This window comes from Syngnathoides biaculeatus, chromosome 4 (assembly GCF_019802595.1).
Source record: "Syngnathoides biaculeatus isolate LvHL_M chromosome 4, ASM1980259v1, whole genome shotgun sequence".
Lineage (NCBI taxonomy): Eukaryota > Metazoa > Chordata > Actinopteri > Syngnathiformes > Syngnathidae > Syngnathoides > Syngnathoides biaculeatus.
Genome location: NC_084643.1, coordinates 8,510,587 through 8,535,530, shown reverse-complemented (window position 1 = coordinate 8,535,530; position 24,944 = coordinate 8,510,587). Strand labels below are relative to the sequence as shown.

General features: G+C 43.8%; 1 protein-coding gene and 1 long non-coding RNA gene across 6 annotated transcripts in view; one reads left to right on the top strand and one right to left on the bottom strand.

The window, feature by feature from the left end:
* The window catches only part of LOC133498950 (cAMP-specific 3',5'-cyclic phosphodiesterase 4D-like), a 235,066-nt gene that overhangs the window by 158,850 nt on the left and 51,272 nt on the right, over nt 1-24,944 (top strand). The window contains exon 1 of one of the 5 annotated variants that reach the window (XM_061816321.1): nt 1,433-2,312. The exons of 3 other annotated variants lie outside the window; for them this stretch is intronic. In XM_061816321.1, coding sequence (XP_061672305.1) covers nt 2,224-2,312 — 89 coding nt within the window. In that variant the 5' untranslated portion in view covers nt 1,433-2,223. Of the gene's footprint in view, nt 1-1,432; nt 2,313-23,478; nt 23,983-24,944 lie in introns of those variants that run through there. One more of the 5 variants, XM_061816320.1, reaches the window with a different exon arrangement.
* On the bottom strand, nt 12,848-24,869 carry LOC133498951 (uncharacterized). The gene is made up of 3 exons (XR_009794503.1): nt 23,953-24,869; nt 22,497-22,671; nt 12,848-12,950 (listed from the first exon to the last, which is right to left on the bottom strand). It is a non-coding gene; the product is annotated as an uncharacterized LOC133498951 (long non-coding RNA).

Here is a 24,944-nt window from a genome sequence, read left to right as displayed (position 1 = left end):
GGCTTCCTCTTTGCATGTTAGAGTTTTAACTTGGATTTCTAGATGTAGCGGCGAACTCTGCTAATTGACAATGGTTTTCTGAAGTGTTCCTGAGTCCACCTGGCAATAACATTCATACAATGATGCTGATTTTTAATGCAGCGTCGCCTGTTGTGATCAAAGGTCACAGGCATTCAAGATTGGTTTTCGACCTTGCCGTTTAGGTGCAGAGATTTCTACAGATGGTCTAAGTATTTGGATATTATGGATCATAGATGAGGAAATCGCCAAATTGGTTGCATTTGTACATTGAGAAGAATTGTTCTTAAACTGTTGAACTGTGTTTTTCCACAGTTGTTGACGAAGTGGTGAAGGTCACCCGAACCTCGGTTGTGAACAACTGAGACAATGGAGGATGCTCCTTTTCTACCCGGTCATGAGACCCACCCCATTCCAATTAACTTGGTCATATGTGGAATGTACCAAATTGGCATTTTTTTTGGTTTTTTTTTTTAGCATTCTTAACTTCCACGCTGTCCCAGTTTTTTTTTTTTTTCATGTGTTTAAGTGTCACAACTTGCAATTGGGTTTTGTACTGGAACACTGACTGAATTTGCCGGCTTACATGTGCAAATATTTTTAAATCTAATCATTGATGAACCGGGCGGCACGGTGGGTCAGTTGGTACAGCGTTGGCCTCACAGTTCTGAGGACCCGGGTTCGATCCCGGCCCCGCCTGTATGGAGTTTGCACGTTCTCTCCGTGCATGCGTGGCTTTTCTCCGGGCACTCCGGTTTCCTCCCACATCCCAAAAACCTGCAACGGTAATTGGACGCTCTAAATTGAGTGTGACTGGCAACCGGTTCAGGGTGTACCCTGCCTTCTGCCAATTGACAGCCGGGATAGTCTCCAGCACTCCCCGCGACCTTTGCGAGGACAAACGTCAAAGAAAATGGATGGATTCATTTATGAAACGTGGCTTACAGGGGTGCTCCATAAAGGTTTTTACACCAAATACCTCCATGAACATTACTTTCCAAGTACCACCATCATTTTTAACCCTAATCATTTATGAACCGTGACTTACAGCAGTGGTTCACAAAGGTTTTTTTACACCAAATACCACTTTGAAAATTACTTTCCAGGTACCACCATAATGACCGTCGTAAAAAAAAAAAAAAAAGAACTTTTTTTTCCCCCTCTGGTCTGTTCCCAGTTAGTAGTTATGGGATAGTGAACATCCTGTGTAAGGCGTTTCCAACAACCCCCCCTCCCGCATGCTTTTGTGGGATTATTCCCTCACTCACTCACACTCACACACACACGACGCAATACAAGACTTTGCTTGCGTGGTTATGACGACGTCAGCGGGCAAACAAAGGCGGACTCCGCCGAGAAAAGAAAGGTGTGGCGACAGATGGATTTAAGGGAGTGGAATTACTCGTGTCAACACATGTGGGCGCATTACGTACACGCTACCGGCTTTTTGTTGCCTTCTGTGCGTGTATGCGTGTGCACACGCGTCGCCTAAGAATGAAGCGCAGTTGCGTATGGTAAGAGGATCAATAGGTTTTAGCGGAGTGAAGAGCGAAGGCACACCTCTTCCACGGGGTCAGGACATCCCACACAGGGAAGAGGAGGAGGGAGGGAGGCAGAGAACGGCTCGGATGCTTCATTGTTGTGGTTGTTTTTCCTTTCACCTCTCGTCTTCCCCCCCCTCGCCCGTTGAGAAAGTTAGCGAGACAAAGCAGATTTTGCAACATGCTCCGTCACGCTAACTCCTCCTCCTCCTCCTCCTCCTCCTCCTCTACATCCCGCCGGTGCCGCCGCTGCCCCCCGCGTCAGCTGTTCTCTGGAGGAATGACTCCCTGAAGCCGGCTCACCATGTGGATGCGGGGCAGTCACTTCCAGACCTTTGCCGGAAGAATACCGAGGAAAAAAGGAGCAGCGGCGGCGGCGGCCCAGAGGGCTTGGCGCCGGTGGCCGCACTGCCGGGAGACCAGACGCTGCACTTTTTACACTGGGATTTAATTTGCTCTTTTATAGTGGTATTTTTTTTTTTCTTTTCATGGATTTGATGGTGCTGCCTCATTTTTTAGTATCCAAAGACTTCTATTTATAGCTTTCTGCTGGACTCTTTTGGTTTACTGACGCATGGGACTCCACACATGATTACCGGTGCACCCTTTAGGTCGATAAAATACTCGAATCCCTGCCAGAAAAAGAGGCTGAGTCCACCTCAGCATGAAACCAGGACTTTGTCCAGGAGTCTCCAGTGACAGGACCATGAAGCACCTTAGCCACTTTCCCTTTAGGAGACACTCCTGGATATGGTGAGTTTCAGCAAATAACTCCGGTTGCCCTTCTCCGACCACATGCAGTCTCGGGCCAGGAAGTGCATTGTGAAACGGACCCAACATTTCCTGTTATTTTTCTTAGACCACAAATGTAAACTAGTGGTAAAAATAGCAAGTGCCACTCGTTGACGTTGACTGCTTTTCAACTGCCAAACAAGCAGGAGAGAGAAAAAGGGGAAAAAAAGATAAATGTCTTGCTGGGTTGTTGGTCTTTCACCCACTGTCTGGTTTTTATTAGTCATCCCCAACGAGGCTTCGAGGTCTTTCGGGAATACGGTCGTTGTGCCATAGCTACGCTCGAAAACAAGAGGAAGCGCATGGCGATGGGTCAGTGACGTCATCAGAAAGTGCCGTTTGGGATAGGAAATTGGTTCCGTTTTGTGGACCAGAGGTTAATTTCTCGTCATTTAAAACTGTTTGTCATCCGTCCGCGCCACATGCGTAAACGTCGTGAAAACAAAGTCCAATGCAATCAGATCTGATTGTCTTTATTATTATTTGTTGTGGCACGGTGGTATGATAGTGGCTTCTCTGATAGTACCACTGAAGGTCAACAATGTCCTGGTTGATTGTGGACCCCCCCCCCCAGCTCACCCCAACCATTCTGTACAGGTGCTGTTTATAGACAACAGCGACCCAGGAAAATGGTAGCGAGAGCGAATATTAAAGGCAGGGTAAAAAGGGCCTTTGATGCTACCCCCGAAGCCAGAAAGTGTTGAGATCGATTTTGAAAACGGCAACACAGGAGGGAAAAAAAAGAAAATGAAAGCGTGCACAGGCATTGTTTTTTTGCAGTCTAAAAGTGGCATCTGATTTTACCTCCAAAGCTGGAAAATTGCCAGGGTGCCTTCAACGCTGCGTTCCATGTTGGTGAGATTTATACTAAACAGCTACAAGGGAAAAAAAAAAAGGCAGAAAAATGCCAGCTTTACAGCGTAAAAGCCTCCAACTACCTCCAAAGCCAGAAAATGTCAGGATCGATATCGTCCCACAAAATGGCGTTTCCAAGAAACGGCGACATGGGGGGGGGGGGGGGGGCACCTTTTGCAGATTGTATCAACAGTGTCTGATGCCACCCCAGAAGCCAGGAAATGCACAGGGTCCACTCAGCACTTCCATTCTGGATTGGAATTTTTGTACAGAACCGTCACACACAAAAAGTCAGAATGATGCGGAATTTTCGATGCAGTGTAAATATGAATTTCAGCATTGACTTTGTTCCCCCATTCCCTGTATGTGCTTTTTATATACGACAGTGAGGTGGAAAATGCTGCTTTCTACAGGAAATATAAAAGGAGTGTCTCATACTTCCTCCAAAATCATGAACTTTGCAGATTTTCTTGGGCCTTTACCTGTGCCGATGTCACCCCGTCTATGTTGTTTGTACTGTATAAAACTGCACAATTGGAAGATTGCATTTTTAAAGGTCGTACAAAAAGAAACACTTGTACTACCTCGTTGGAGCTCGTGCACGTGACGTCACCATTTTCACGGCGCCATATTGCCGGTCAATCAGAGCTACACGACGTTGTGGGAGACGTTGAACCGGAGGAGAATATTTCCAATACCCGAGACCTGTTGTGCTGTTGGTTGTCACGACAGATGGGACAGATATTCAAAGAGATCATTCTATGGAATACCAGCTGAAAAGATCGATGGATTTCGCCAATTAAACGTGATGGATGGTGCCCAACCAAAATACACACACACCTGTGTAGCGATCACTTCATTTCAGGTGGGAATTATTCATCAAGAAGTATTTATAATGCCAAGTTGGCTCATTTTAGAACAATGCGTATTAAAAAAAACAACTGTCTGTCGCTGAGGTTTACGGAGGTTAAGTGTGGCCGCAATCGCTTCCGTGTACGTTCCATGGAGACGAATCTATCCTCTTTTTTTTCAATCATAATTAATGAAAGCAAGTTTGTGTAAAACCAGGGGTCATTTATTTAAATATTGATATTTGCATGGAATACTATCTGAAAAGATCGATGGATTCTGGCAAAGGTTAACGTGTGGCCAAACACGCTTCTGCATTCACGAGCCGTCAAAACGGTCACTGTGTGGGATTTATTCCTGATGATAACAGATCCGGCAACAAAGTGTTTGTATGCGTCCAGATTTTTATGACTTTTTTCGACAACTTACTCAGCAGATCCATGTGTATATCCAGTTGTCCAGACAAACGGAAGCAAATTAACAGTCCACTTTCTTATCGGCGAAAAAAATCGATTTTGGCATTAAATACGGATTCCTCTATGCCGAGTTTATCTCATTTTTCAATGTACCGTCGTTTATTTTCACCTTCTAAATGTCTGACGGTATCGGACAATACGCAGGGCGTCGCGCTACAAGACATATTTCCGTGTCGTCTCCAACCGACTTAGCATTGAGCAACGCTTAGCAATATGCCAACGTAAACAGAAGTCAGGTGGTTTTATGACGTAGGTGCACGAGCTCTCTAGCCGGAAAACTTGCGGATCAACTTCGTCCCCACAATCTGTGTTTTTGCCAATACAGAACAATGACTGAAAGAAGGTGCAGAATTCCAGATTTCACCAGAGGTGTTTCTGATACTCTCGACAAAGCCCTGAAATTTTACTGGCTGTCTAAAATGTGTTTCTAATTCTACCACTGATTGTCGGGAATTATTGCTGGGCCGACAAGTCGGTGCCGTTCGCGTGTCTTTCGTCATGTCAAGGTTGAGGGAGGTCTTCTTTCGGGATGCAGAAGTTGAACTGCTGCTGTAGCGGAAGTAGACATTGACGTGTGTGAAGACGTCAGTCCAGTGGCTTGACTTTACTGCACCGTCATGCACGGAAGAAAAAGGCGGCCTTTGTCGACAGGAAAGTGCCGTCAAATAACCCCTTACTGATTACGTTCAACACATTTAAACATCCGTGTTCCTCGCTGACAAGGGTTGTGTATATTCTACTGAGAACAAAAAGGATTCAAAAACTATTTGTTTAGCGTAGAAATACTTTTGCTCCAAGCTAGTCAACTGTATATAATATTTTTTGTTTTTTTTTAATACAGTAGGATATTTGTTTCACCTTTGTTTAATAATGCAGACTCTGCAGATTTAGATATCAAAATCTTTCTGGGAATACTTTGTGTGGTAACACTTCAACAAGCTGCCATGTTTGTCATATTCAAGCAGTCGTCTATGAAACATGACAGATGAGCTTCTTGGACTCAGTTAAAACCCAGGCAGGGATTTTAGTTTTGTGCCGTCACTAACCAGTGGTCACCATCAATTTTGGAGCTTTGTGCGTGTGCGTAGCCAGAGGAGCTTTCACGGGGATGTGTATTATTCATTACACCTTGATAATGGAGCCGTTCCCTTTCTGTCCTTGTCGGCAGCAGCAGTGTGACAATATGATTTGTGACGTTCAGTTCAAAATCTTTCAAAATGTACGCAATTTCTATTACCTCACAGTAATTTCAACACTTTTGTGGTCAATTCATCCATTCGTCTAGTGGTGTGTGTACCCATCCATCCATAGAATAGCACAGTAACCAATATATTTTGTGTAGTTTGATGTATTTCTGTATGAATGGGAAAACTTGAAGTATGGAGTCTATACGTTGCATTTTGACCCGGGGTGTGGCCTGCTCAAAACTGAGTTTATTTTAGCAAAAGTTCGACTCTCGCCTTCAAAAGTCAGTGATTGATGTGCTTGTCGTCTTTTGAGGAAAATGCGCGCCGCCTCCGACGCTGCTTCAAAAGCATTGAAATGTAATCTAAACACGTTGTCTGAGGCCTGGAACTATTTTGGCCTGTTTGACCGGCTCAATGCAAGTCAAAACTAGCAGGCGTTCAAACAGTTTTTTTCCCCCCTCTAGCAATTAAGTCATTAAATTTGCGATCAGGAAACTCATTTCGGCCGCTTGTATCCGGGATCTTGTTCTTTCGGTCACGACCCACAGCTCGTGCCCACAGGTCAGGGTAGGAACGTAGATCGACTGGTAAATTGAGAGCTTCGCCTTTCGACTTAGCGCCCTCTTTACCACAACGGACCGATACAAAGTCCGCATCGCCGCAGACGCTGCACAGATCCGTCTGGAATGTCGTACGACCAGAGACAAATTCCTTGTGTGTTGTTACCTACTTTGCCATTAAAGCTGATTCTGATTCTACGGATGACGGATAATCCATCCATCCATCCATCCATCCATCCACCATTCCATTTTCTTAGCCGCTTATCCTCACAGGGGTCGCGGGAGTGCTGGAGCCTATCCCAGCTGTTAACGGGCACACGGAGACAGACAACAGTCACACTCACAATCCCACCTCGGGGCAATTTGGAGGGTCCAATTAATGTTGCATGTTTTTGGGATGTGGGAGGAAACCAAAGTGCCCGGAGAACATTCAAACGCCACACTGGGAGGGCTGGGATTGAACCAGGGTCCTCAGAACTTTCCAGCTGCACCACTGTGCCACCGTGACAGCTAATCCATTTTTCAAATATTTGACTGCTTAATGGTCAATTTTCATTCCTGTGCCTGGACACACTCCTGCGTAGGTCTTCCGCATCGACCCCAGAGTCTCGCCTCTGACAATGAGACACTTGTTATTTCGCCCTCCTCCGCCGTCGGCCCGTGTCATTGATTCTCGTCGCGCTCTGGCAAACTTTAGATGACCTTCTATCTTTGCCCGTTTTTTTTTTCTGTATTGCTGAGACCGCACTGTCACATATGACGACACAAAGTCATCACTCGCAGTTTGCAGAGTATTCCCGAGGACCCCCGAGCAGCACCGTGTGCGTGTGTGCACACGTACGAGGTCGTGATCAAGTGTGGCATCAATCTTCCCTACGATGTTGTGCGGCGTGAGTTAAAGCGGCGCGGTTTTGGCCGTTTCCTGCACTATTGGAAAACCGATCGCCCCGAACTGAGGCGAGTAGCGCAAAAAGTGGGAATGAAGCGTTAGTCTTGCTCTGGGTGTTCACACCGACTTAGGAGTACTTTGCCAGAATCTAAATTTCCACAAATGACTTTCCTCGGCCTTGTGAGTTGCTTAAAGGAACTTGTGGCGCACCACCTGTCGCCTGGGCAAGCACTGAAAAGCCTTTGTTTCCCCCACCTTCCTTTTTTTAGCCAGTAGGGTGGAGAGTGGCCCCCCCCCAACCTCAGTTTTTCCACAGTGCCAAGGACGAAAAGATTACTTGACTTGGTGGCTGCAATCGCTCAATTTTCAAGATGGAGCAAGTCCTCAGTTTTTGATGGTATTGACGTACAAAGTTTCACGCAATGAACTGGTTGGCGCAAATGCACAGAATATTTGGTCAGGTGGCAAAAGAAAACAAGTGTTTTTTTTCCATTTCTTCTTCTTTCGGCTTGTCCCGTTAGGGGTCGCCAACGCGTGTCGTCTCAGATGAAGGCGTATTTGTTTGGCACAGTTTTACGCCGGCTGTCCTTCCCGACGCAACCCTTCTGCAGTTTAGTCGGGGAGGGAAGCTTGCAGCACCTGGTATTCCCTGGCGGTCTGCCATCCAAGCACTAACCTGGTCCAAACATGCTTAGCTTCCGAGATCGGGCGTTCTCAGGGTAGCGTGCCCGTAAGCTTTTTTTCATTTATTGTTTGTCATAATGCAGTATATATGGCTCGAGTGTTAAAAAGAGAAATATTTTTTTTGTAATTCTGAATTTACAGCCCAGTACTAGTGTGTTCGCATGGGTTCGTGATAGATTATAGCGTGTTCAGCCAGACATTTTGACAGGACAATACGTGCGATGTAACGTTCAGCCTTGAGCAATTGTAACTGAAGAATGTGCCACATTTTTATCGAGACACCTGGGAACGGTTTGGCGGGAGAGTGGCATACTTCGTCTTTTTTAGCGCTGAAAAGTGACAGAAAATAAAGTCTCTGGAATGACACAAAATGGTCATCTGGAGCCTGAAACAACCTCTGGGGTCTTGTAGAAGTAGATTAGTGCAAATCAAGTTTGACCTCGACCAATAAAGACGTGAGCCTTTCCACTCTCAATAATATTTGTCTTTGATAGCAATGTTCAGGTATGACTACGTGGCAGCATACTTCCAGGACAGGGTGAGAAAATGTGATCGCAGTCAGCCTCTCACAGGCCCCCCGGCAGCTTTGAGTTCACATCCATTGTGAATATCCATTTCTCTTTCCCGTTTGCAGCATCGGGCGCCGCTGTCCGCACAGCGGCTGCTCTACGCGGCCACTCCAACTGCCGTCCGTCTCGCCCACCAAAGGGAAGAAGAAGGACGGATCAATAAGAATGTCAGCAGCTAGCCGGCAACCCCCCTTGAGGCTGACGGCCATGACACGTGTTTTTGTGAGCTGTCGGAAATTAAGAACATCGCTGCACCTTGAACTCCATGGCAACTGACTGACTGGGAATGACTGATTTTTTTTTTTTTTTTTTGGGGGGGGGGGGGGTTGAAAATATGGTTTGCTTCATCGGACTCTTCTATTTCATTCAAGTCAAGCGACAGTGCGCCGTAATACTGGAAGAGGAATGATAAATGGCTGGATTTCATGTCGGAGACGTATTCATTTAAAAAAATATGTTTCTTCGCCACTGTGACGATGCATTGGAGTTCTACACCGCTGCAAACTACAAGTGCTACATTTCAACTACATTTAATAAGAATTATATATCTGGCATATTCGCGAGTCACAGATATACACACAATATGTCATGTATGTGGCAGCCATGATATGACGCTTCTATTTATTGTGTGTAGAGTCCAGAGTGAAAAATAGAGTGGCATTGTGGCGGTATTAACGCTGAGGAATAAAAATTGGTGTGGAACATTATTGTTGGTACAGTGACATTTTCTCAGGCTGTTCGTCTTTGGCAACGGATTTGGAACTACGAAGCCCACTAATTCCTGCGGGCTCCTGAAAGCGACTCGCCTATGATGACTACTGGAGGTCAACAATTTCACCATAACCAAGCACATCGGCATGATGACTTTGGATTAAATGTAAAACCTTCAAACAAAATGAGAATTTTACTGGATAGTAATACTGATGCATATTTGCTTATCATTTTTGAAAAAGGACTTTAGAAACATTTTTTTTACTTACAGACGATGAAAAACTAAATAGGGAGGCTGAATTTTCAACATAGATATCAATGGTAGTCTGTTTTTAAATAGGAACCTTTTTCATTATTCAGTGACACGATGGTGATTGATTCCCGCCCCTAACTTGGCCTTTGTGGTTTTTCAAGTAAGACGATTTCTGTGAAACTCAATACGTGCAGTGGAACTCCGCGGCCGTGCACGTCACCCTCCGACCCAGACAAAACCCGAGGCCGGCCCAGAGATGCTATCGCGCGCGGGCCCTTCCTGCACGAACAAAGGAGCCGTCCGCTTCAATGGTTTCACCGCAGTTAATAAATGGCAATGAAACAAAACAATGCGAAGCGCTCTGGTTGCAGTTGAAGGAAATCATCCAATAATAATAATAATAATAATACAGACGTCCTGGGGGGGGGGGCTACTCTTTGACATCCTCTGACCTTTGTCACAGTTAACCCATGAGCATGTCTACATTAAAATGACATCAACCTCAGCTCTGGCGGAACATTCCTAAATTGGATCACCATGAAAAAGAGGTTTTAATAAAAAAAAAAAAATTATCTCATTTTGTGTACTGTATTATTCATAATGAACTTAATTCTTTATTAATCATCCTAGTATTTAAATGTGTTGCATTTATAAAAAAAATGAAATGTCTAAAATTATAAAAAGGACTTGATCATTTTAATAATTATTTTGAAGTCATTGCTCATAATGTAATCATAATTGATCAACCAATATTATAATAAATAAAAGCTTTATGTTTATTTTAGCTTTTAGATTTATTTCTCATTAATTTGCAAAAAATGAAAATTATTTCATGAGATAAATTAATAGAAACAAAACTAGTACAAAATACATATTAAGCAATTTGGGGGAGGGAAATGGCTTGATGAATGCAGCAAATATTACAAGACTTAATGTGCATACATATGTATGGACTACTACTATTACTATGTAACACATACGTAACTACGTAATTCTCAGTTGGCCGGATGAAACAACAGGGTGTGTAACAGATACTATGTCTGCCTGCTACACATGATCTTTTCAGACTATTCATAACAATAATTCAATATTGAGAAAAATGTCAACAAAAGTGCTACGTGCATAATCCTGCTAACAAGAAAATGGAAACCTCACACTCCTCGGAGGTACGTACTAAGCGCTTAGTTACATGGCCCGGGCGGCGTCCGGAGGCGGCGCCTGACTGGCGTTCCGGGAATTGCCCTCATTAGCGGCCAAGCTAGAAGATGCTGACGAGTTTGATGACGAGCGCGTTCATGACTGGGCGTAATCGACGGCTTAGACAGGCTTAGACAGGGAGTCCCCGCTCGTACCTGGCTGGATCAAGTCAGAATGACAGCGCCGCTTTCTTTCCTCTGGCTCACTTTCCCCCCCCCCCCCCCTCCTTAAAACTTGGCACGATATCCACATTTCTACAAACGGTTCAACAAATGCCTCGGCAACTCTTTCGTCTGCGTGTGCGTACGTGCTGGCACATGACGAATGCGATGGCTTCCTCGGAGGAAACGCACTCCCACTTGCACAATCCCAACTGTTACATTTTTCATCCATCCGGTAGCGCAGACTCGCACGGTGTTGGCGTGTAGAATAACACTCAAGTCACTCGTCGTTTAGGGCTCATTTGGTACGCGCTGGCAGAATTTTTTTTCTTTTTTTTTTTTTTCAGAACTGTTTTCTTGCAGTCCCACTTCTGCTTGCTGCCTCCACCAAAAGTTGTTTTTCTTTTCGGGTCTAGCATAATCGCTGCGGTGTTTTTTGGCACTTTGTTTACTGAATATTTCTGCAGTTGGTTCTAGCATTCTACTTTCTTTTGGTCTGCTTTTAATTGGATATATTGACGGCATTGAACCCGACGTGCTTGTTAGTGTGCGTGCGTGTGCTGGCGACCCACTTCTACAGTCTAAACTGCGCTCGGACAAACTGTTAAGTCACACACAGAAAGACTCGCGTTCCAAGCATCTCCGTGCATGCGTGCGTGTGTCGGGGAACATCCTGGATTACCTGGACACGGTTGGCACAAACACGAATGCGGTTTCTTTCATTGACCGTCCAACATGTTGACACAGAGAGAAAAATACCATTCATAAAGATGGGATGTCAAGGGTTTTGCTATGTAAGCACAGCGAGAGAGGGAAAGAGAAACACGCATGTTGACCACAAGGATTTGGCTTCAGATCTCCCTCACACACTCCGATCGGCGTAGTAGTGATGTCATCGGGGCTTTCATAAGGGATTACTCTGACATCACCGGCCCCGCTGCCAGGTTAAACCTATTAGCTTGCACCCCGTGCGCTCGAGCCGTACGGCATCTCGAGCGTGGCCGTGCGGAACGTTTAATAAGAGAGGCGGCCCACATCCATTCGTCGCTCCGTCAATTTGCCACGGCGTCCGAGAGCGGAAGCGGGTTCCGCGGCGAGCGTGCGCGACGCGCTCGACGGCAGCCCCTCGGTGACCCTTTCGCATCTGTTTCATTGTGGAAGTGGAGGAGGCCTTTGGTGTCGCGGCATTGCTGGAAAAGCCGGCACGGAAATTTGCCTGTGCACGTTAACTCAAATGAATCATGCACGGGCAAATATCGAAGGCGTGATGATTTTCACCATCTTAACGCCGCTATTAATAGGTGAGAGACACTGAAAGTCTTTGGGAAAAAATGTTTGTGCGCACTGTACTCCGGATGACTAACACGGCACACTGCGCACAAAAAAAGATCTGCACTGATAATCAAGTGTCTTCCGCCAAATCATATCACTATTAAATATTTCAGGCCACTATAAGTGCGGCAAAAGTCTTCTTTTGTCCCTTTTTTCATGACATCTAGTCATATTGATATTTGAGTTTTATTTACATTTTTCATTTTTTTGTGTAATGAATTCAAATGCAATGTAAAGGCCCGTTAAGCAGGAATGCTAACACGCACATTTAATGTTGTTTTTTTGTTGTTGTTAATAATTTCCCATTGTGTTGCATTTGCAAGACGTCGTCCAACGTCACGCTCTATTTTGTCATCTTTTCCTGCCCTTAGCAACTGCGTGCCAATTGGTTACCTGTCCCTTTTCAAAGCTGCCACATCGCCAAGGCAACCACGTCACAAACGCAAACGATAGGCAGGAGGCGCGAGATGAGATGAAGGAATTGGCCCTCGACGCGCAAAACAGCCCCTTTTGGTATCGGTTGCGAGACGCCGGCTTGGCGTCAAAGCCGACCGGCCTCCTCCGCCGCGCCGACTCTCCCTCGCGATAACTTTGCTCCTTCACTCGCGCTGGAAGACGAACCGCCAGTCTTTGTCGCCCCGCTTTCCCGCATCTTAAAGGTGCAGTTGCCATGGCGATAATCTGCCACTTAAGCAAGGAACTGTGGGGGAAAAAAAAAAACAACATTTTTTTTTTTTTCCTCTTAGCATTCATCGTTGAAAATTCAATTAACTCTTTCCGTATGAGCCTGTCAGCCGTGCGGTGTAAGACAGACGGATCTACGGGCAGCCGCCGCCACCTTAGTCCACTCCGATTGTCGCCCACAGTCGGCGTTATCTGTGGAGAAACAATGACGCGAAAAGGTAATGCGCTGAGTGATCGCCCGCGCCGCTAAGTGTTTGTGAAACCCCGCCAAACTGTTACCAGTCACTCAAAGCCACAGTTCAATGTACAATTTTCACCGAAATCTAACAACAGAGCGCTTGTGGGAATGCAGAAAGGCGCGACTCCGCATTGCTGAATCGTACTTGAAAGAATAATGCACGTTTGTGATTGCGTGAAAGAAATCGCTTACTGGATGTATGAAGAAGGATGTGGACGGAAGCGCTTCTGAGGACCAGTACGACGTACTTTAACGACCACTGCGGGAACTAAACACTAGTTTAGCTGCCAGTGTCCGCACATTGGAACGGGACGACAGTATTTTGCCAGCTGGTTGCGGCGCTTTCCACCAGTACGGCAGGCGTAGTGCGCACGCTCAAAGTGACAAAGCTGCGACCCAATTAAGGGGGCTGCAACCGGATGCCGTTAATTGAAGGCGCATGACGTGATAATGACAAACCCGTAGCCGAGCCCATCTCAAAAGCGCCTTCAAATGAGGGAGCGTGGCGGACTGTTGGCACCAGGTGATATTTTGCTCAGTTTCCATGCCGACTTAACCTACTGCTGATACTTACATTAAAGCGGAAAGAAACTACGTGGACACGCTGACACAATCCTCATGACATATGAGGAAAAACAACGACAAGTCAGTAGTTTTCGCCCTCTCAGTCCACTCTTGGTATCGATCTTGTCGAAGTGTACGTAGCGGGTACAGAACTATTTTTTAATCTTTTCACGCCAACCCCTAAATGTGTCTGGCACGCCGCCCGCAAATTATCTGCGTCCACACACGGCACTTAACCGGTGGAGTGTGTTTGTTTCCGCCTGCTTCGTTTCGTCATGCGTTGTGGAGCATCCCGTCTGTCTGCCTGCAGATCTTTGCCAACCGAGGTTTCACTCCCGATTACCTCCGTCAAGGTTGAAAAGCGTCGGCTGACGAAGTACTGACCTATTTGTACAACCTGTCGTATGGACTCATTCTCATTTCATAGTGTTTCTCTTGACTGCACTTTGTCTAGTATGTAGACGTGGATTTCGTATTATTTTTTGGTCCAATCAGATTTCAGACTCTATATTAGTGTCATGGTCATGTATTTTGTCCAGGGCCTCGTGAACCAATAGTGCCGGTGTGACGGTCTGAGGGCTCCCGGTGCTGAAAAGTCTGCTTGTGATTAATGCGCATGCGCATACAGTATATTTTATAAACTTCCGGCCAGTCTGAAACATCCCCATCCATGCTTCAACATGTGCCATTCGACAACTTGCCGCCGAGTCTTCGTGTTCGCTATGGACGTCTCAGAAAGACGAGCACAGCGAACGTACATATATGTGTACCGTAATTTCCAGCCTACAGAGGGCACCTGTTAATAAGCCTCACCCAGTACATTTGGAAAGGAAATACCATTTGGTACGTACATAAGACGCACCTGTGTAAAAGCCGCAAGTGCCCACATTGAAACACGAGATATTTACAAAGAAAGGCGGTATACAGAAAGAGTTTTCAAAGTTTTAATACCTTAGCTTAGCTTAACATAGCAACAAGACAGTAGCACGAACAGGGTTCGTATGAAGAAAAAAAAAAACGTACCAGTAAAAACCAAAAAAAAAACAGCTGCAGCAGCTGCACAGTAGCAACACGGTAGAACAGCACCAACAGGGCCGGTTAAAAAAAAAAAAAACACACCGGTAAAAATCACTGAGACACGGCAGTAACACAGCAGCAACATGCTGGCACAGAGCTAATGCTAGTGCAGTGTTAATGGGGCCAGTAAAAAAAAAAATAACCAAAAAAAAAAGCATACCGGTAAAAGTCACTTACTTGGCACACATATTCCACCAGTCTCACTCTTATCTTTTCCCCTCGAGTGCCCCCTTGTGGCCGTTACAAAAAATGCACAAACCAGCCGGATCGCCACATAAGCCGCAGGGTTGAAAGCGGGTGAAAAAAGTCGTAGTTTATGGGCCGTAAATTACGGTATATCTTTTTATTAACTTTTGTTTTAAGGGTTGGGTTAGGTCATAACGTATGTTAGCTCCCTAGAAGAAGGGGAACTATGAGACCGGGGGATTTCCCAGGAAGCATCCGCGATGTACTCGGAGTTCCCCTGTTCGTAACGCGTGCGCATTCATCAGAAGGAGACTTTTCAGCACGGGGAGCGCGCAGACCGTCACACCGGCTCTTTCGACGTTAACTGTTCTCTTAATTATTTTCATCTTTGAATTGTCCAGTCAGAGCAGTCCAAGTTCGCCGTGCCAATGACCTCTTTGGCGATCTGCATACATAATAAGCGCGTTACGAGAGAGAGTTGTACCCGAACTCGTTCATACGCCTGTCACAATATCTATTATTTTGAGTTTGAAAAAAACAAATTCTGAACTTGTTCATTTTTTTAATGCCAGTCTAGTCTGCTTCTGGTCATATTAAATTCTCGTACTTTTGACACGTCTGTTTACCTGGCAATGTGCGTCAGGGGGCAGCGTGTTCAAAGCCGATGCTTGGGGTTTTTTTTTGTTTGTTTTTTTTTTATTTTTATTTTTTGCGAGGAGGCACAGGAGATGCTTGTCAGCTGTCCCGACACGCTCAGCCGAGTCACTACACGGGTAGGCCCGCTGCGCGCCTACGCGGGTGTCACAGAACCCACAGTTGTGACGGCATCGGCGTGCAAACACACACACACACGCATGATGTGTTGTCACACGCCGAGTGAGTCGGAACGCCGCTGGATTTACAGTGTGTTGGTGCACAGTTGGTGCATTGGACCGGTACCATTGCGAATTAAATCATGCAATTTAACAAAAGAGGCAGCTGGAAAATGATCACTCTCAAAATATAGCCATAGATGTATGTCGGAGTTAAAAGAATAATGTTTAATTTTGTAATGTACTGACAAAGGAACATTTTTCAACACTGCCCCTGCTATGTTATTCTTGCACATTAATTTGTCTTGACTGAAAAGGTAAAAAGATATTGACGTCCTCGCGGCTTCTGGTGGTTGCTTCTGTGGCGCGCCACTGCCCCCTACCGGTGGCAACTGTCAATTACCGTCGTTGACTGGATGCGACTGATGGGATTTCGTGACCTCATGGCAACTCATCTCGTACCCAAACGGCCACTGTCACTTTCTTTACGGACTTCCTGCTAAACTCGTTTGCTCGTTTCCTCTCACATTTCAAGAAGTTGTATTTTATGTTTACCGAATACTTTATTGTACCTTTAGGTGTGAAAAGAGTGTGAATGCTTGTCTGTATGTCTCCTGTGATTGGCTGGCAACCAGTTTGCGGTGCACCCCCGCTGCCACTTGCCCAAAGTCAGATGGGATCGGCTCCAGCACACTTGCGACGTGAGTGCGGATGGATGCCTAACACAAATTATTTTTTTCTTTCTTTTTTTTTAAAAAATTAAATACTGACTTTCTTAATTAAGGAGCTTTCATAATGTAGTTTGGAAATTAACATATTATCATCCTATTATTATTGTTATTATTAATGCATTTAAATGCATATATTCCACAATGCCACGTGTAGTATTAAAAGACATATATTGTATTTTTTAAAATCACTTGTTAAATTCTCTTTCTTTTCTTTCTATTTGACTGTGAATCTACACAGACATGTTACTTATTTTTTAAATTTATATATATATATATATATATATATACTATTATTATATATTTTTATACATTATTTGTCATATTATTGTTATTTATTTTTTACTTATTTACTACTTAAAAAAATCAAACTTTGTGACAAAATTACTACTTTTTTCTACTACAATAAAAATATATATAATATATATATTTTTTTTAACGATACAATTGCTGTAATTTTTTAACATGGTATTTAGTGGTCCACGTGTAGTTAGCATTAGGACTCTGAGGGGTACAGAAAACAGAAATAAAACATCTCCTCCAAGACAAAAAATAAAAACATAGCATAGGCATAAACAATATCAATGTGTAGGCAAAAGAAAAAAAAGGGGGGGTGTAGCATTATGAGTAAACAAAACATCAGCTTTTAATAATCAGGCCGGCTCATCTGTCAAAAAAAAAAAAAACTCAAATAAAAGACAGACGTATGACAGTAAATGTAATTTAGGGGCGAGTGACTGTAAGGATGCAAAAGTTGTTGCCGTGACGCCAGTCTGCAGTATTATTAGAAATCATACTTGATTATGAGCCCACTGATATGATAAATTAGTTTACTCTGCTTTTGCACTTTGCCCCCTTCTATTACATCTCTCTCTCTCTCTCTCTCTTTCCCTCTCTCATCTTTTTTCTTTAAGTCACACCCACCATCTCCCTGGCTCTCAACAATCCGCTCTCCTCCTGCTCTTCTTTACTCACCCTCCACGACGCCGAAGCCCCAGTCGCACCAGGCGCGCTCAGTCGGGTGTTCTAGTACCCTCCGCCTCCCCCGAACCCCCCCATCCCCCCCGCCCTCCCTCCCACTCCCCTCCCGGGTCGAGATGAGTTTACCGGTCAACCCCGAGTACCTGTCGCTGGAGAAGATAGCGCGCTACCGCCACGCCTGCTCCAACGGCTCGCCCTACGCCACCAACAAGCCCATCGACATCAAACCTCGCGGCCGGAGAGGGTATGCGGGGGGTGGGGGGGGGGGTGCTGGCTAAAAGAAGTCTCACAGAAAGTAGTGTGATTGCTTTGAGGTCCAGAAAATCAGCTTGAACTCGAACCGCTTCGTTTTTGTGCACGTTTACACGTGAGTATCTGTTGAGCTCTTCCACCTGCTCTTGTCGACCGTAGTTTACTCTACTTTGTGTGTGTTTGTGGGGCAAGGGGGGGTTAGCTCCCTTTGGCAGCCCCAGGCAAGAAGGACCGCGGATGAACACCCCCCCCCCAAAAAAATAATTTAATCAGCTGATTGGATGAGACAATAGATAAACAATGATGTTATATGGCTTACTCAACAATTGACGCAAATAACTTGCAGTGGTAATGGCAGGGGGGGGGGACCCCTTTTGGCAGATTCCCGAATTATATTGTTGCTTTTCCAGTCGTGTCACTGATATGGACCAACATCAGCCGTCTCACTGGGCCACCATCCCCTTTACCGGCTCGCAAAGGACTCTATGCTTCGCGGGCGTCCCGGAGCCTATCCCAGCTATCTTCAAGCGAGAGCTGGGATAAAGTCACTTTTTTCTTTGTTTGTTTGTTTGTTTTTGTTTTTAAGTAACAGTAACCGAGTTTCGTTGACACACGGTCTGCACTCTGCAGCGGAGCTTTTGCTGGGAGGTGCATTTGTCTCTAAAAATTGTTCAGTGGTAGAGAGGAATATTTTTTCAGCTGTGTTAAAGGTCCCCCTCCATCACTTTTGTTTGTATTTTTGTATTTGTTATATAATCTCTCATGTCCTGTTTTACCTGGTTTGCAAGATAAATTGGGTTGAAAATGCCCAGAATGTCCTTTTCTAACCTATGGTTGTTGGTCTTTTACACCCGGCAGTGGAGACGGCTGGATTTGCCAATATGTAAACAAGCTTTGTTCTGATTGGATCGCTTATTGTTTCAATGAAAATTTGAAAAACAGCTTTGCTCGTCCGGCTGTTGGCATTTTATAGCTCGTCCCATTTCAGTGACTTGCTATCTTTCCAGAGAGGACATGGGTGAAAAAAAAACTAACATTGTTGAAAGCAGTACCGATGATTTGTTGTTGAGTCTCGGGGCCCGCTTCAGCTTCAGAATTTCTGCAATTGCCGCGTTGCAACATCCATATTTGTATGTAAATGTGTGTGTTTGTGTTTCTTTTCTCATCGTCCCATATTGCTCATTTTTGCTTTTTCAGACAACAAGGTTAATGGCAAAAGAACACTCAATCAAGGCGCTCGGGCGCACCGTTCATAATCCGAGCACTTTGGGTCCATTAGGGCCCCGCACAGCAAATTTTAAGACCTTATTAGTTCCATTATCTTGCCCCTATATTTCTCTGATAAACAAGGACCAAGTGACCTCGAGCAGCAACAACAACAACATACAAACAAGATGTGAAACGTGGATATTCTGCTACATGATATTTTTTTTTCTTTTTGGTATGTGTTTTGTGGGAGTATTTGCATAGGAACGTCTGATAATGGGTGTGTAGACTTATAGATATGGATGGAGCTTTGTCAATAGCACGCCCGAGCCATCTGTGCTCTGCTTCATTTTGTGCTATTTATATACTGTAGTTCACCGTTTACTTAAAGCTCCGTGCACCGATCGCTGGACCCCCCCCCCCCCTTAACAAAATCAATAATGTTGTTGATTGATTTTTCTCACTTAATTCTGTGCAAGTTGTCTTTTATGACAGGTTAATGCTGCACTTGCAGAATTGTCGGCACTAGGTGGCTGTCTTGTACATCGGCGGTGGGGAGTTTGCTTTTTTTAGGACCAGTTAGTCCTGTTATGAAGTCCCAGGAATGCGATACTAATTTATCTGTTATTATTTATTATTAATATGTTAATGTTTTTAGCCAGCTCCTATGAGGTTGTATTTGTTTTTCTCTTACTTGTAGTCTTCATAGTGTAGTTGTAAGTCATTACCATTTGGAATAATGATTTATTATAAAAAAAAATTCTGTTCTATTAATGTGATTAATATGGAGTATAACAATTTGATAAGATAATGTGTAGTCAAGACTATTATCTAGATTATCTGATATATCTAATCTAATATTTTGAGTACTTTATGCGTTTGTATTTGTATTTTTAGTTTTTTATTATAGCCTTTCTCAAATTTTAAATCAATAATAAATAGTGTAGATTATAAAGTAATTCTATACTAAGGAATGTGTTTACATTTAATACAATATTTCCAAGACTTTTAAATTTTGAGTATTTTATGCATTTGTATTTTTAGTTTTAGTTTTTTTATTATATCCTTTCTCAAATTGTTTTAAAGACTTATTAACAGATAATTTGAATAATGAAATCAATATTAAGTAGTGCACATTATAAAATAATTATATACTAAGGAATGTGTAGTTTACATTTAATACAATATTTCCAAAGCTTTTAAATTTTAAGTACTTTATGCATTTGTATTTGTATTTTTATTTTTATTATTTTATTATATCCTGTCTCAAGTTGTTTTAATGACTTAACAGATAAAATAAATATTAAGTAGTGTAGATTATAAAATAAGTCCATGCTAGTTTACATTTAATACAATATTTCCAAGAGTTTTACATTTTGAGTACTTTATGCATTTGTATTTGTATTTTTAGTATATATCCTTTCTCAAATTGTTTTTAATGATTTATAAACCGATAATTTGAATAATAAAATCAATATTAAATCATGTAGATTATAAAACAATTCTATACTAACAAATGTGTAGTTTACATTTAATACAATATTACCAAGACTTTTAAATTTTGAGCATTTTATTTTTTTTTATTATATCCTTTCTCAAATTGTTTTAATGACCTACTAACAGATCATTTAAATGAATCAATATTAAGTAGTGTATACTGAAGAATGTGTTTACATTTAACACAATATTTACAAGACATTTAAATAATCTTTTGTGACTGCTTGATTGTTGTTGATATGTTTTCAAACATGAAACAAATAAACGATTTGATTAAAAAATTTAAAAAAATGAATGGGGGAAAAAGATTTTACGTTAAACTAAAATCCAATTATTTTTTTCCATGTATTCGACGGCTATGAGAAAGCAAGACAAAAAAATCGCATGTGAACAAACTCGATGACATCAATGATGTCAATCTATGGGTGGAAGATTGACATTTAGAGTAGTTTATGCTACGCTAGGAGGCGACACATTTATATCACAAACACGTTTTCAGAACCAGGCAGAAAACCAAAGATAATTTTTTTCCTCAATCGGCGTGCAGGCGCTCGAGAGGCCCAACTGTTCGGATCTTCAAAAGTCGATTCCCAACAGTGACTGGGATTCACCGTTCTTGTGATGGCGGATCAAATTTAAAAGTTGGCCCTAAATTGTTTTTCAATGCAATTTATGATGAGGAATTAAGTTCTAAAGAGCTCATTTGTCTGCGTGTTGCATTGCGACAACCAGCACAAGTGCGGGTTCGAGTCTTGAGTTTGGCTTTTACGCCGCGTTGACGTGCGTCTGCAGTGACTCTCGCGCGTCATGCCTTACGCGTTTGAGCTCGCAAGCTCGTCAGCATAGCTTGCGTACGGGCGCCACGGCGTTATCGTCCCGCGCTCACTTCAAGGCCAGCGCACGGCCGCCACCGCCGCCTTCCATCCGTGACATGAAAGCCATCGCGTGGGGCTGGAGTGGATGACCGCGGTATTATCAGTCAAAAGGGTCCGGCGGCCCATTTGTTTTGGCTTCAATGGGCCTGCAGATGGGCGCATTTTCCATCCCCGTGTCTTTTATTTACGCCGTGCGTCCCGAGAACAAAAGGGAACCTCGCGCTGACTGATGTCACTCTGCCGTCGCTTGCGTCTCTGGTCAGTCGGAAATGTTCGAGGCCGCTTTTAAGTTGACCTCGGGGCGTGTTGCTGCGGGATGTCCTCTTTGTCGGTATAAAAGAACCACGTTGTAATCATACAATGGAAGGTTTTTCTACGGGGGGAGCGGAGAACCTACAGCCCGGAGCATTTGATCCTGCAATCTGGGCTCTTCCTCAAGCCGAAAGCCGTCATGACCTTTGACACCATGCTCTACCTTCACTGGATAGTGGAGAGAAAAACCTTCCCACTATTCATAAAACAGAATAATGCCGAGTGACAAAATTGTACACGAGATCATGATTATTTCAGTCTCTCGTTTTTGGGGACATTTTGGTTCGGTCCAGTGGGGGATCATTTTCCAATGTTAAAGTGTATCCAATGTCTAATTTCTCATTTCTAGACGAAAATATGTGTTCAACTGCTCCATAAAATGCATATCCTGTTCGATGTTTTTACCAAAACATCGAAGTGTTTATGACTTTGAGTCCGCGAACTTTGACCTGGTTTCTCTTGCCTGCAAAACGACTCATTTCGTGGGGCGGACCTCTGACTTCACAAAATCTGGGATGGGCTGTTTTAGAACGACGATAAGATGGGAATCTTTTGTATTCACGCCAAAGAAAAACCCATTCGTTTCGGGAATTCGTCAGTGATTCTAAGCTAAAACCAATCCGTAAAAAGGATTTATTATTATTTTTATTTTATTTTTATTTTTATTATTAAAACTGTGCCAAACAAATATGAGCGTTCCTCCGAGATGTCACGCTGTGACGATCCCTAACGGGACAAGGTGAAAAACAGCATCATCACATTATTATATTATCACTTATTTGTGAAAATATACCAAGTTAGACTACGTTATGGGCTTCTGTGTGTTTTGGCGCAATAATAAGCATTTTACACGGCAAGTAGTTGCCGTGTACCAAATCACTAAATACACGGCGTTTGCATAATTTCAAAACAAGACCGAAAACTTTGTATCTGCATTCAGGATATTGAAGCCTTTACTATTTATCAGTTTATGATTAACTAAACTAAAAAAGAACTTCACAAACGCTTACCAGTCGATATTTCCAAAACGAGGCAAATCCTCCACGATGGCTCTGACTGCTGTGTCGGCTTCTTCTTGGCCAGCTACTTCGTCTGAATTCCGACGTGTGTGCTGTCGAACTGGCTCAAATCGATAACCTTGAACGCCTTCGTAAAGCTCGTAGTCCTCGCCGTCTTCGTAGGACCCTTCAAAATAATGTTCATCGTTCGAATTATCGGAAAATTTATCTGCGTTCTTACAGTGTATTCCTACGGGATCCGTGTTGTTGTCGCAACGAATAATCGAAAAATAAAAACGTGCCCTTCGTAACGGATTTAAGATTCGCATTCGGCATAAAAACTGTGTAATATTAGCAAAAAGGTGCATGGCGGTCCTTCCATTCTCTTTAAGTATGTGGCTTGGCTCAGTAAATTCTGGGAAACGTTGATCTCGGATACTTCTGGTTGCGACTCTTTTGAGCCAAGTGCGAGCCCTTAAATTCACTGGAGGTGGCTGATTTCAAAGCAAAATGGCTGACTTCCTGTCCTGTGTTTTTGGCCAGTGACACCCTTATCTGACTTTCTTACACTTCCAATTCATGTAGGAGTCCATAAGATGCCTTGCGTCATGTTTTGGGCTCATCCGTTCGAATTTGTGATTTTATATTGCAAACGTGTATGTCGGCTCCAAAAGACACATTTATGTGATCTGTTGGGGGAAAAAAAGTCACGTCGTATACTGCGGTATTTTGGAGTTCTAAAGGTGGATATACAAGTATTGAAACCAATTCTTGATGAAAGGTTACTCATCAGAAGTTCCTTTCCTTATCTGCCTTGAAAGCACTTTTCTGTTTTCTTTGCAGCGGTTGTAACTCATGACAGACATCTTTTCAAGATGTTCTTGCTTTCACTCTTGTAAACAACCCCCCCCCCCAAAAAAAAAAAAAACCAAAAAACCACAGGGTCTTTGGCCCCTGTTGGTATTAGGTAACCGTGGCAACGTTGGGCGCTTGACGTGTGAGATTGTAAGGATGCCTGCGAGGCAGAGAGCGGTGAAAGCAAGTCCCGCCCTTGAAGGAATTACTACGACCAAAACAACCCCTCCCACTTGCGCTCAAAAGCCAGGCTCCAGCTGGGGAGGGAGGCAAAGAGAGCGTGAAGGGTCATGTAAAACTCTTCCACGCCGGGCGAGGGGGTCGAGCTTTGCCGCCTTGGGAAGCGGAACCCGGGAGGTTGTCTGGATTAAACGCGAGAAGCGGGCGGCGGGGAATAAACGCTACTTTGTCGAGGACGTGAGCCTCGAAAGGAGACCGGGACTCATCCGGAATACAAAAGTTGATCCGAGGGAGCGCACGGGATTGGACGACTGGTCCAGGTGTTCTTCGAGCGTTGGTGTGGCTCAATGTGCGTGTGCGTAAGTGGAGCTAGTGGACGTGGACGGCACCGCGAGGACATGAGTATCATTCTCAAGCCGAGGTCGCGCTCTACCAGCTCGCTGAAGAACGCCGAAGCGATTTGGTAAACGGCCGCAAACGACGTTCGCGATCTTCGTCCTGTCCTGCGTGTGTGTGTGCGTCAGCGTGCGTGCATGCGTGTGTCACGCTATTGTTCGCCGTTCCTTCCTTCCTGTTTTGAGTTTTACCTCCTGTCCGTTCCCATCCCTCCGATGCCAAAACGTGTCATTCTCCACCGTCTCCGTCCACTTCGCTGCGGCAACGCTCAAATTTCCACTCAGATAAAACTCTAACCGTCGCTTACACCAGAGAATAATCTTGTATGTTTTTTTTTTAAATATTACAATGTACAAATTTCTATAATTAAAATGTTGATACAATGGCAAGATTGTTCGGATGAAATAAAAATAATAATACGGTGGAAGTTCGAACATAATTTGTTTTTGTGAAGTGTCCAAATTCCAATTTGTTCAACCTCCAAAACATTTTTTCTCATAGCAAATAATGTGAATGATGTTAATGCGTTCCCAACCTCCAAATAGCAAATGTCGAAATGTAATTTTCATTTCAGTAAAAACATGTGCACCCTGCATTTAAACAATAAAATGCATTTTAATTGTAAACTTAATTGTAAAAAAAAAAAAATAACTTTAATCAACTTCAATGTCTATCATGTACCTTATTGATCGCGATGTGGGGGAGAGGAGCAGGAAGCGCTACAGGGAGTGATCCTCCATCATTCAACTGGCCAATTCTCCAGTAGTTTCTCCATTTCCTCGATTATTTGTGTGGCCTTTTCTTTGTAATCCTTGTCAGTGCTTTGGCAACACTTGCTACCTTTATTTCATTTTTATTCTTTAGGATATCAGTCGACTTCGCCATAGTTAGCAAGGTCTGTAACACCCCCCCCCCCCCCCATTTTCATACTTAGCGATGATCTCCTTCCTTGAATCCACTGTGGTTCGCACCACTCGTCTCGGCTACCGCCTCCGTGTGCGTTTGGCAGTTCTCAGCGGGATTCAGCTA